This window comes from Lytechinus pictus, chromosome 14, assembly GCF_037042905.1.
Source record: "Lytechinus pictus isolate F3 Inbred chromosome 14, Lp3.0, whole genome shotgun sequence".
NCBI lineage: Eukaryota > Metazoa > Echinodermata > Echinoidea > Temnopleuroida > Toxopneustidae > Lytechinus > Lytechinus pictus.
This window is the reverse complement of record NC_087258.1, coordinates 21,101,124-21,113,097: the sequence shown is the minus strand read 5'-3', so window position 1 is coordinate 21,113,097 and position 11,974 is coordinate 21,101,124. Positions and strand designations below refer to the sequence as shown.

General features: G+C 34.9%; 1 protein-coding gene across 1 annotated transcript; it reads right to left on the bottom strand.

Moving 5' to 3' along the window:
- Positions 1-4,072: 4,072 nt before the first annotated feature.
- On the bottom strand, positions 4,073-11,625 carry LOC129275703 (E3 ubiquitin-protein ligase TRIM71-like). Its single transcript, XM_064109404.1, has 2 exons — positions 10,988-11,625; positions 4,073-7,525 (listed from the first exon to the last, which is right to left on the bottom strand). The coding sequence occupies exons 1-2, from the start codon at positions 11,621-11,623 to the stop codon at positions 6,161-6,163; spliced, it is 2,001 nt and encodes a 666-aa protein (XP_063965474.1). The 5' UTR covers positions 11,624-11,625; the 3' UTR covers positions 4,073-6,160.
- Between the last annotated feature and the right edge of the window lie 349 nt (positions 11,626-11,974).

Here is an 11,974-nt window from a genome sequence, read left to right as displayed (position 1 = left end):
TAGGAGAGATACGTACAAGAGTGATCCTTTAATTTCATGCAGGAAATACAGTATGGAACCAAAATGAAAGTTCTATTAAAATGTCACCTACTTTTGCAAAGATTTAAACATACCCCCAAAATATACGTTATCTGCAGATGAGGAATATTCAACTTTTAATGGTGCATGCGACCATGCATGATTGCCATGAATTTCACTTAAAAGGGATCTTTTATCAAAGCATGTTTGATAATTTCCTCTTGTAAAATGAATATTTGTTCCTTTTCTCGATCCGTTTTTAGATTGATACTCGAATCCCTTCCCAAAGTAATAAAAACCAATGACATTGGTAGCTAAGCGAAAAACAAGTATGTTACAATCATATTGATAAATGGTAACATAATTCAAAACAATTGTTACTAAGAAATGCAATGAGCGTATCATTTCATTTGAGGATTCTCAATTTAGACTGCTGCTCTCTTTGTGCCAAGTTCCTTAATTCTAAAGGCATAAGTTAACGTTATAGACTTGAATTAAAAAAAAAAAAAAAAAGGAGAGATGAAATATGTACATGGATGCATTTCTATCAACTTAAAAACTCTGAAACCAACAAAAAATCAAAAGAAATGCTTTTGATAAATTTGAAATGAAGATTTTGTGTAATTTCTATCATGCCGATAATAATAGAACACATAAGTGTAAGTGATGAAATTAAGATGGTGTTTCCTTTCACTTTATATTTCACTTGTTTGAAGCACAGAATAATGACTTTCGGACGCTTTTTTTTTTTTTTTTTTTTTTTTTTTTTGGGGGGGGGGGGGCTTCATTTTTGTAACATATCACAGACACAGGTGATAAGTGGGACCTCGCAGCTCAGATTTTTTTTTTTTTTTAGTCAATACAATGTTAGCAAATGCCTTTCACACAAACCATTGTTTATACCATGGATAAAAATCATCAGTGTTTGGTCAGGCATGAGCAAATAAAAAATCAAATAACTGGTGTCGCCTGATAGGGAGAACGTTTATAATGCCAACCATTATTTTTCTAAAAAAAACTTATTTATACTTAGAAATGTAACTTTGACACCTTTTCTAAAATGTAACTTTTTGGCATATAAATACACAAATTAAGCAAATCTTCAGACATTACGGGAGAGGAGGGCATCATAGAATTGATATCATCATGATCATATTGAGAAAAAAAACCGGGGTAATAATAATAGCAGGGCCAGGGACCTGAGAAGCGGGGGTGCTGGGGGTGCTGAAGCACCCCCAGAAATTATCATGGGGGTGCTGCGTGTATTATTTTCCATAGGCAGCACCCCCACGAAATTAGGTTCCCCCTTTATTTTTTTAAATATGTTATAATGTACATAATTATCACATCAGACAATCGCAAATCATTTATATAGTCTTTCACATATTCCAATAACATCCCTCCTATATAACGCGACTCAATCAAGCTCCAGCGGGGCAGCCACTCCAATACAAACGTAGTCGCGCGCAATACGTGATACACACTGGGGTGGTTGAAACTTCCAGGTTTTATGTCGAATCAAGTGAGCGCGCGCCCGACCGCCCGTGTATTGTATACAATAATTACAAGTAATAGAAATCAAATTCTCACAGTCTTTTTCGCCCTGCCCCATGGCCCTACGGGCTGGGAAGCGGGGGTGTTCGGGGTGAAGCAACCCCAAAATTTGGGGGTGCTGCGTGTGTTATTTTCCATATATATAGGCAGCGCACCTCCTGGAAATCTAGTGGTAGCTGATAAATGACAGAAATGTAATGAAAATGAACGACGTTTTGTAGAACCCCCCCCCCCCCACTTCAGAATTTTCTGACACATTACTTGAAATAGTGTTTAAATTCACCCTCTTTCAGATCGGAATATCAAATGTTTTCTGCTCGCGCTTCGCGCTCGCATTATTGATTTTTATCATAAAAAATGTATTTAGAATGCCCAGATACTATAAAGGTCTAACTCTAAACACGCGCACGCATGTTTTATTCAGATACGCAGCTTCACCAGCTTGATTTGGGGGGGGGGGTACTCCGGGCTGAAAATATTTATATCAAATACATTTTATCAAAATAAATAAATTTTATCAAAATCTGATAACGATTAGTTAAGTTATTTAATTCTAAAGTTTAGCAATATTTTATGAAAATGATGATATGCATGTCGTCATGAATATTTAATAGGTGGGCTGATGCTGTCACATCCCCACTATCCTAGCTGTTCCTTGTGGAATCAAAATTGTTTCATTTTTTTCATACCAGAATGAATGATATGTCTCCCTTATAATGAAATAAGTTGCAGCAAAGAATATCTAATGGACTAAATCAGTTGTTAATTCAACTGTTTTTGGTTCTTGAAAGGAAAATATTGAATAAACCTAAGTTTATATAATAAAATACAAAAAAACAAGTGGGGAATAATGCTAATCTTTAAAATGCAATAACTGTGATTCCTTGTCTGATTTTGATCAAATCTTTATTCTTATGTTCGTCTGAGTTTTCTTTATCTGTTCAAACCATTTTATATTCAGTGTGGAGTTTCAGATCAGAATATCAAAAATTTTCTGCCCGCGCTTCGCGCTCACATTATTAATTTAAGAATATATCCAATTACCAATCATTTTCTTGATTAAACATGAATGGAATGTCCCGTTTTCAGGTCTGAAATCTCAATTTTGTTTCCGCTCGCATCAATTGTATAGTTATATACCTATCCTGTTCATGATTAGAAAAGTGCATAAGATGTCTCGTTTTTAGGTTTGAAATCTCATTTTTATTTCCGCTCGCGCTTCGCGCTTGCATCAATTGTATAGTTTTATACCTATACTCATCATGATTAGAAAAGTACTTAGAATCTCTCGTTTTTTTCGTCTGAAATCTCAATTTTGTTTCCGCTCGCGCTTCGCGCTCGCATCAATTCTAAATATACCTATCCTGTTCATAATTAAAAAACGTGCTTAGAATGTCCAGTATTTAGGTCGGAATGTCAAATTTTTCAGCTCGCACTTCGCGCTCGCATTATTTGATTGTTGATATATGTATCGTCTTCATGGGTAACTGCAAAACAGTCCTTATAACACGTCCCTTTCGATCAGGCCTGAGCGTATATAAAAAAATATCTGCTCGCGCTCACAATTATTTGTTACATACGCATCTTGGACCACAAACATTGCTCAAAATGTTCAATTTTCAGGACAAAATACATGACATTTCCACAAAAAATAGCTCGCGCTTCGCGCTCGAATTATCTAATTATATATTTATGTTCTTTTATAAGAAGAAAGCCAAGAAGTGACTGTCATATATATGTATATTTATATATATATATATATATATGTGTGTGTGTGTGTGTAATTATGTTAAACTCAATAGTGTCTGTCCCCCCCCCCCCCCACCTCTGAGGAGAGATTTCAGCACCCCCACTGAAAAAATCGTTCCCAGGTCCCTGAGCAGGGCCCGCTAGGAGAACAGTTTTCAGAACTGACGTGGCTTCCCTGGGTAAATATACCTATATCATTATTATTATTATTATTATTATTATTATATATGGTCATTATTCTTTCTCAAACAATATATTTTTATGTAGGGGTCCCATTATTATTTGGAATAAGCTCCCTCAAAATATCAAACAGTGCAAAACTGTACAAAGCCTTAAAAGACACTTAATGCAGAAATTATAATACTAATGGTATACTGATATAGATTCAATTATTATATTCATGTTATGTTTGTTTGATCTGTATTTCCAGTCTGCATTTATTTTTATTGTGTTGTTTTGTGTTAATTTCATGATCATTAATTTAAAAGTTCTTTGTCACTTTCTGTGATCCATCGACTATTCTCAAATATTCTTACTTATGTTAAAATGTATTTTATTTGAAATATCCATATTTCTTGATTTGTATGTTTTTTTTGTGAAGATTTATGTAAATAAAGTTTCAATTTCAATTTAAAGTAAATAATAAAGCGTGACTCATATTTTGATATCATCATGATCATATTGAAGAAAAAAAAACACATAATGTGACATAGTGTGAACATGAAAATGAAAATGTACAAATTTTATGTTAAGCAAAGTGATTTTTTATTTTGATCTTCCTCATAGGAGACAACAGAATATACTCTACATAGATTTATAGCTTATCATATCTCATATAGGCTTATGATCAAATTCAGAAACTAATAGAAAAGTTCGTTATGCCAACAATTGATCATATATATACAGCTTATCATATCTCATATAGGCTTATGATCAAATTCAGAAACTAATAGAAAATTTCGCTATGCCAACAATTACGGCACATATATACAGCTTATCATATCTCATATAGGCTTATGATCAAATTCCAAAACTAATAGAAAAATTCGCTGAGCCGAACATTTATGACTCATCGCTTGAATAGTCATTAACTGATAAATAACATTTAAAAAATATGGTAATGGATATGTACATTCGACGATAACTATTAGAATATGAAATATATATATGTATACAATGTATCGATTAAATCATTAAAATTCATTTTGCCTGACCATCGCTATCAGAATACCAGCCCATGTGACACATGTAACAGTATCCCGTTTATGTGATTTATTCAACTGATAACCTATAATGTATATTCAGTTAGAGGGCGCTCTCATTATGAGTAATAAAATACCCTTCCTACCTGTAAGAAATCTCTAACTACTCTATGATGTTCGAGTCAAGTCAAACCACTTAACAACCCAACCACAACATGAAACAACAGAGAGTGAACATAATCGAAATGTACAAATTTTACACAGTCACTAAGCAGTAACAAAAAAAAACATTGTTTAAGTATGTCACTCTAACAACAAGTTGTTTAAACTTTTTTTGTAATTGTTTAAACTTTTTAAACAATTTCTTTAAAAAGTTTAAACAATAGTTGTTACAGTGATGGGCTTAAATAACATGCTTAAGATTTTAAACAGCGTTTTACCATGTATGTTATATTGGAGCTTATTTACAAAGTGATTACACGTTCACATTGCATTCTTCATTAGTAGTAGGAGATAACAAGGGGTCATCATCATATGCATTATAATGATCAAATTCAATAGAAAAGTTCGTTGCGCCTAACAGCCGATTAAATTATGAAGTCATTACAGGATGAAATAAACATATAGAGAACAAATATATCCGACGCTCTAAGGAAATATGTTGATGTCCATATACTGTACATTACTGTACACGATAACTACGAGAATATGAACAAAACAAATTTGAATCAGATACATGGCTATGCCTCAAGGATATGGTTGCTTATAAACACACATACATGAAATCGTTGGCCTATGTTGGTCTCTCAATCCGGTGGAGTGGGTTAGATGACAAGTCAGAGCGCTGGTGCCCTTTTATACGATATTATTATCAGGTCCCTCGGAGAGGACCTTAAGCCGTCGGTTCACTGGTTGATTACTAACAACCAACCAATCGCACTTTCTCTGCAGTCCAGTATAAAAATCCTCACCAACATGTTTTGTATATATACACCCAAAATTATTTACATAATATAGATCAATACAATAATGAAGGGGTACTCAGGCTGAGAGAGTGACAAACAAAAAACTGAAAACTGACAATTTTATCAGCATTGCGTTTAATACTTTGGTGACACTGTTATAAGATTGGTTACTGCTTTGACGGTAATATCATCATTGTTGAAACATATTTTACACACATACATTGTGATGTCCTTTAATGAAATAAGAATAGGGAAAGTTGGGACCACACATCATCAGCCCACCTATCACTGGTCAGTGCATGAATATAGAGCTGTTTTCACAGAACATCGATAAACTAACATATTGATTAGTTGTTTTATCAGATTTTGATGAAATTTTCAGCGTTTTGCCATTTTATACTATGGAGCATATCATAATATATATTCTGATTTTACTATTTTCAGCCAGGAGAACCCATTTTTAAAGGAATTTTACTGATAGTTCTATAGCATGCGTGACTAGTCTGTGTATTCCTACGAATGTCACATGATGGATCCTACCATTGGAATAAGATATCATGAAATTATGATAAACAATAGAATATTGAAGCATGGAGGTAAAACAGGGTAGCTGGGTGAATACATGTTACACAATATTGGGCTGTGATGCTATATGGTATGAGACAATCTGGATTACAGTGATACCTTGATGAAATATAACTTCTCGTCACAAGCAAAGGCGAGCATGTCTGGGGAGAGGGAAACCAAGTAACACCAACAATTCAATGTCATGTTAAGTGCATTGAACTCAACTCTTTCCTTCAGGTTCAGACCATCAAGATCATAGAGTCTGATCACGACGGTACTATTCTTCACATCAACACTCGCTACATACACCCTGTCCTGCTCATCCACGGCAGCATACAGGTAGACATCCTCTGGAGCTTGTAGAGACTCACCAGCATTCCCATCCCTGTCATAGACCGTCAACACGCTTGGATCCTCCCAACATGAACTCGTGACGATCAAACCCGTCCTGGTGATAGATGCCTGGCACGTATCGTGCTTTGTTTGAACAGTGTGTTTAAGAGTGGATCCCGTCGGGTCATAGATATAGACTTGTTTTCCATAGTTAGTAATGATGATCTCATCTGTTGGACTCCTGTTAACTCTGAGAAAATACCCATTGCCTCTCACGTGAATTGTTGCTTTCATAGTGCCAAGGGGAGAGTAGATGTAGGCTTCCGTATAAGAACCAGTGGACACGCATAACGACCCGTCCCGTTGCAAGACCAGATCATAACATTTCATATCACTTAATGGTGGGTTTCTATACCGCTGCTTTCCACCATTTGAATCAATGATATCAATACCTTGTCCAAAATCCCCATACCCGATAGCGACAGTGCTATGGGAGTGCCTTGCCATACCTTGCACCCCTCCCCGTAGATCAACACACTGAATGACTTCCATCGTTGGATCTGATCCTGAGATGCTCCCGAGATCAAGTTGACTATCATCTGCTGGTTTGAATATCTTCTCCTGTGCTTTCTTCTTTATGGCTGCCGTAGATGGATGATCAGTATATTCTGAGATACTCCCGAGGTCAAGACGGGCATTGTCTGCTGGTTTGAACCTCTTCTCCTGTGCTTTCTTCTTAATAGCTTCCACAGAAGTGTGATCAGTAACCTCCTTCAGCATGGTATCCAGCTCCTCACAGAGCAAGATATGAGCAGATAGAGTGTCTGTCTCAAGATGACCCAGTCTGTCATTATCTACCAAAGTAATTGAACTACAAATACTCTTGATCCTCTGTCGATCTTTTGACTTCAAGACGTCAAGGTCGTCATCAAAACTACGTTCTAAGGCATTTATTTGCTCGATCAGATTTCGAAGATTTTCTTCAAGTTGTTTGGCCTTGATGCTGTAGGCTTGCTTGACATCATCTAGTAGTGTCTGCACTGTAGTGTGTACCTCATGACGTTGTATTTCTATGTTTTGAATGTTCTTTTCCAGCTCTGCTTTCTTCTCAGCACATCGCTGAGCAAGGTCTGTAACCTACGAATTGAAAGTGATAAAACAGTGAGTTAGATCTGGAAACATTCCATAAAGGTGAAAATAACAAATATCGTTAAATAAGAATGACATACGATATGCTATATAAGCTTGAAAATAGACCACAAACATAAATACAAAATTTCATGTCAAATTGAAACAATAACGATAATTATTATCACTGTAATTTATATTAAGAATAAAGAACCAATGAATTAGATGCAACAATATTTAAGATATTGATGATAGTATTACAAATCAAAAACATCATTATTATTGTGTATTCATCAGCATCCAGTAGTAGTAGTAGTAGTAGTGGTAGTAGTGGAAGTAGTAGTAGTAGTAGTAGTAGTAGCAGTATTAGTAGTAGTAGTAGTAGTATTATTATTATTAGTAGTAGTAGTAGTAGTAGTAGTAGTAGTAGTAGTAGTAGTAGTAGTAGTATAGTAGTAGTAGTAGTAGTAGGAGTAGTAGTAGTAGTAGTAGTGGTGGTAGTGGTAGTATAGTAGTAGAAGTAGTAGTATAATAGTAGCAGTAGTAGTAGTAGTAGTAGTAGTAGCAGTAGTATTAGTAGTAGTAGTAGTAGTAGTAGTAGTAGTAGAAGTAGTAGTATAGTAGTAGTCGTAGCAGCAGTAGTAGTAGCAGTAGTAGTAGTAGTAGTAGTAGTAGTAGTAGTAGAAGTAGTAGTATAGTAGTAGTCGTAGCAGCAGTAGTAGTAGCAGTAGTAGTAGTAGTAGCAGTAGTAGTAGTAGTAGTAGTAGTAGTAGGTGGTGGTAGTAGTAGTAGTATAGTAGTAGTAGTAGTTGTGGTAGTAGTAGTGGTAGTATAGTAGTAGAAGTAGTAGTATAATAGTAGTAGTAGTAGTAGTAGTAGTAGTAGGGCTGGGTTCACATAGAAGTATACTATTCGGGTATACGGTGCACGTTTTCGAGGGCACGCGAATAGCTTGAATCGAACAATAGGATTTCCTAATACCGGGTCACATGAGAGGGCACTATACGAAAATGCCGTATAGCTGCGTATAGTATAGTATAGTGGGAATCGTACTTGTTCGATTTTCGTGCAGCGTATACAGACGTGGCAGGTGGTGTTCTGAATTTCCCTATATTTACTGTTAAATGAGGTAAGTTCAAATGAAATGATTTCTTGGTACTCATTTTATTGGAATTTCTTAGCACATGCCGTCATATTTATGTTATCCAGCACTTCAGAGTTTATCTCATGCACATGCTGTATGATTTATGTGGGCTCTGCATTTTTCGTTCTGTCTTTTTTTACCTTGAAATGACTGAAGATACAAGGTCAAAAAGGTCCGCAGCGAAGGCTACTTGAGCTATGTTGCTGTGTATCGCTGAGTCATGTTTAATTAATTACTTAATTATTCTTATAATAAGTCGATAATAATGTGGAAATAGATTTCATTCAAGAAAATATTGTTTATAAAATGATTTATTTATTATTTCACTTTTGCTATGATTTCACAGAGCTGGGATGGGGGAGTAGAATTAAGCTCCCCCCTAGAAATGACGTCATCAAAGCAAAAATAGGAATGATTGATAAAATCAATTAGGCTGATACAGGTTTGAAATCTTAAAATATAAATTTGGAAACATAACTACAGTATTTCCAATAACATTCCTCAACCCCCCCCCCCCTCCCCCAAAAATAAAACTTTAGTTTTTAGTGTGTAAAATCATATAGGTGGTAGTAGTAGTAGTATAGTAGTAGTAGTATAGTAGTATAGTAGTATAGTAGTAGTAGTAGTAGTAGTGGTGGTAGTATAGTAGTAGAAGTAGTAGTATAATAGTAGTAGTAGTAGTAGTAGTAGTAGTAGTAGTAGTAGTAGTAGTAGTAGTAGCAGTAGTATTAGTATTAGTAGTAGTAGTAGTAGTAGAAGTAGTAGTATAGTAGTAGTCGTAGCAGCAGTAGTAGTAGCAGTAGTAGTAGTAGTAGTAGTAGTAGGTGGTGGTAGTAGTAGTAGTATTGTAGTAGTTGTATAGTAGTAGTAGTAGTAGTAGTAGTAGTAGTAGTAGTAGTAGTAGTAGTAGTAGTAGTAGTAGTGGTAGTATAGTAGTAGAAGTAGTAGTATAATAATAGTAGTAGTAGTAGTAGTAGTAGTAGTAGTAGTAGTAGTAGTAGTAGTAGTAGTAGTAGTATTAGTATTAGTATTAGTAGTAGAAGTAGTAGTAGTAGTAGTATAGTAGTAGCAGCAGTAGTAGTAGTAGTAGTAGTAGTAGTGGTAGTAGTAGTAGTAGTAGTAGTAGTAGTAGTAGTAGTAGTAGTAGTAGTAGTAGTAGTAGTAGTAGTAGTAGTAGTAGTACAGTCCAGTTATTATTATTATCGTCACTGCTATTATAATCATTACCAAAAAAATGGAATGATCATTGAGCATTGTTTCCTCTTTTCGACATCATCGATCACCCTTACCCAACAATATGTTAATATTAATAAAAAAATATAACAAGCATAACACTAAACATTTCATCAAAATCGGATGTAAAATAGGAAATTATGACATTTTTAAATTTCGCTTAATTTCACAAAACAGTTATATGCCGATCCTGGTCGGTATGCAAATGAGAGGACTGGTGACATCACCCACTCACTATTTCTTTCGTTTTTTTTTTTTATTATAAACAATATTAAATATTTTAATTTTTCTCCTCATTTGCCTGTTAAACATAGTTTTATTTCTAACTGAACATGTGGAATGACCACTGCTTAACATTTTGTGGTTCAGTCAAGTTGGTCTTATTGTTAAATCTGTGAATGTTTAAATATTGTATAATTCAATAAAAAAACAAAATAAACAGTGAGTGAGGGACATCTCATTTGCATGTAATTAAATAGTGCATAAGTTTAAAATGTTGTACCTTTCTTATTTTACATCCGATTTTGATGAAATTTTCAGCATTATGCTTGTTTGATTTTTCTCTCTTGATTGAAATCAACATTTTTTATGAGGTATAGACTCATAATCATCAAAAACTGTAATGATCATTGCTGTTTGTTCTTTTTTTACATCAGTGATCAACTTCAATATCTGTATCAGTGTCTAACCATGCTAAACCTACCTATCGTACGTAGTAAATTTAAATGCTGTTTAAAATGTATATGCAACGCTATTTAACCTTACCGCAGTAATTTTAACAGTTTTAACAAGTCTTTAAACTCTTAGACAGCAAAGTTTTATTTTAGCTTATAATTGTCAATGTAAGGTTCAAATAGAAAAGATCGTTATATAAAATTTACGTTTGAAATGCTGTTTAATTTTCATACGAGACCGTCTAACAGCAATCTGTTTTTTTAATTTAAACAAGTTTTCAAACTCCCAAAAGCACAGTTTGATTTTTACTATTGGATTTTCAAAGAAATTTCTTAAACTTCTTATAAAGGTTTAATAGTAAACAGCGTTATATGTATTTTAAACAGCATTTCTACTGTGACAATTATGAATAAATTTACCTTCCGTCGTAACTCCTGCTCAAAGTCAACCTGGTTCTTGATTTCATGAGCTTTATGACCAACAAGTACGCACTTTTGACAGACATGGACCTTACAGTCCTCACAAAACATATCTTTGTTCTCTTGCTTGTGGATGGAACACTTCTCGAATAAATGACCAATGCTGACCTTCCCATCGATGACATCATCCATGGAGACAATCTCATGACCGTCAAAGAACATGGTAAGCTGTTGATGAGAAAGCAGACACTTATCACACATATAACAATGACATGTTCTGCAGAATGATACAGCGTCTTTCAGAGACTTGCAAGCGGTGCATTTCTGGCACATCTCAAGGACAGCATTCATCCCTCCACACTTGGCGTGGTAATCGTCTACGCATCCGTTGATGGAGACATTGAGGCGGAGATCATCGACACGGTTGGCGGACAACTTGGTGATCTCCCTGCAGAGAGGACAGACCATGTGATCAAGGTCCTGGTGGGTTAGATCGTATTTCTTGAGGCATTGCCTACAAAATGTGTGTCCACATGAAGTTAAGATTGTCGCCTCAACAAATATATCAAGGCATAGTGGACATATCAGGTTCGGTGAAGAGCTTGAAACTTTCTCTGATCCACACTTCTCAGCCATCGCTAAATAAAGAGATCTAATTAAATTCTAACCACAAGAACTATCACATTACAACGAAGCCAACAGTGCATTTCGATACAAATCACTCGTAGTGCTGCAATTGTAAAAGCACACCATTGTGAATTGAAGTAGGAACTTTCTATTAATATAACTGGGTATTCCCACCAACCTTTGAACTTGACTGCGTTAAGTATGCATAATTCTATCGAAAGAGGGAGTTTTTTTTTCATCCCGGATTGTATATATTCAATTTCATTTGTAATCATTTTAAAAATATTTGTAATCTCATTGATATTGATATATTTATTTGTTTGATTGTTTATTGATTGTATACATGCAAAGAATCTTTAT

Excerpts from the sequence above, each read along its gene's own strand:
- LOC129275703 (XM_064109404.1), bottom strand. The coding sequence starts at position 11,623 with ATGGCTGAGAAGTGTGGATCAGAGAAAGTTTCAAGCTCTTCACCGAAC. Across the intron at positions 7,526-10,987 it reads AGCAGGAGTTACGACGGAAG|GTTACAGACCTTGCTCAGCG; the intron begins GTAAATTTATTC and ends TTCAATTCGTAG.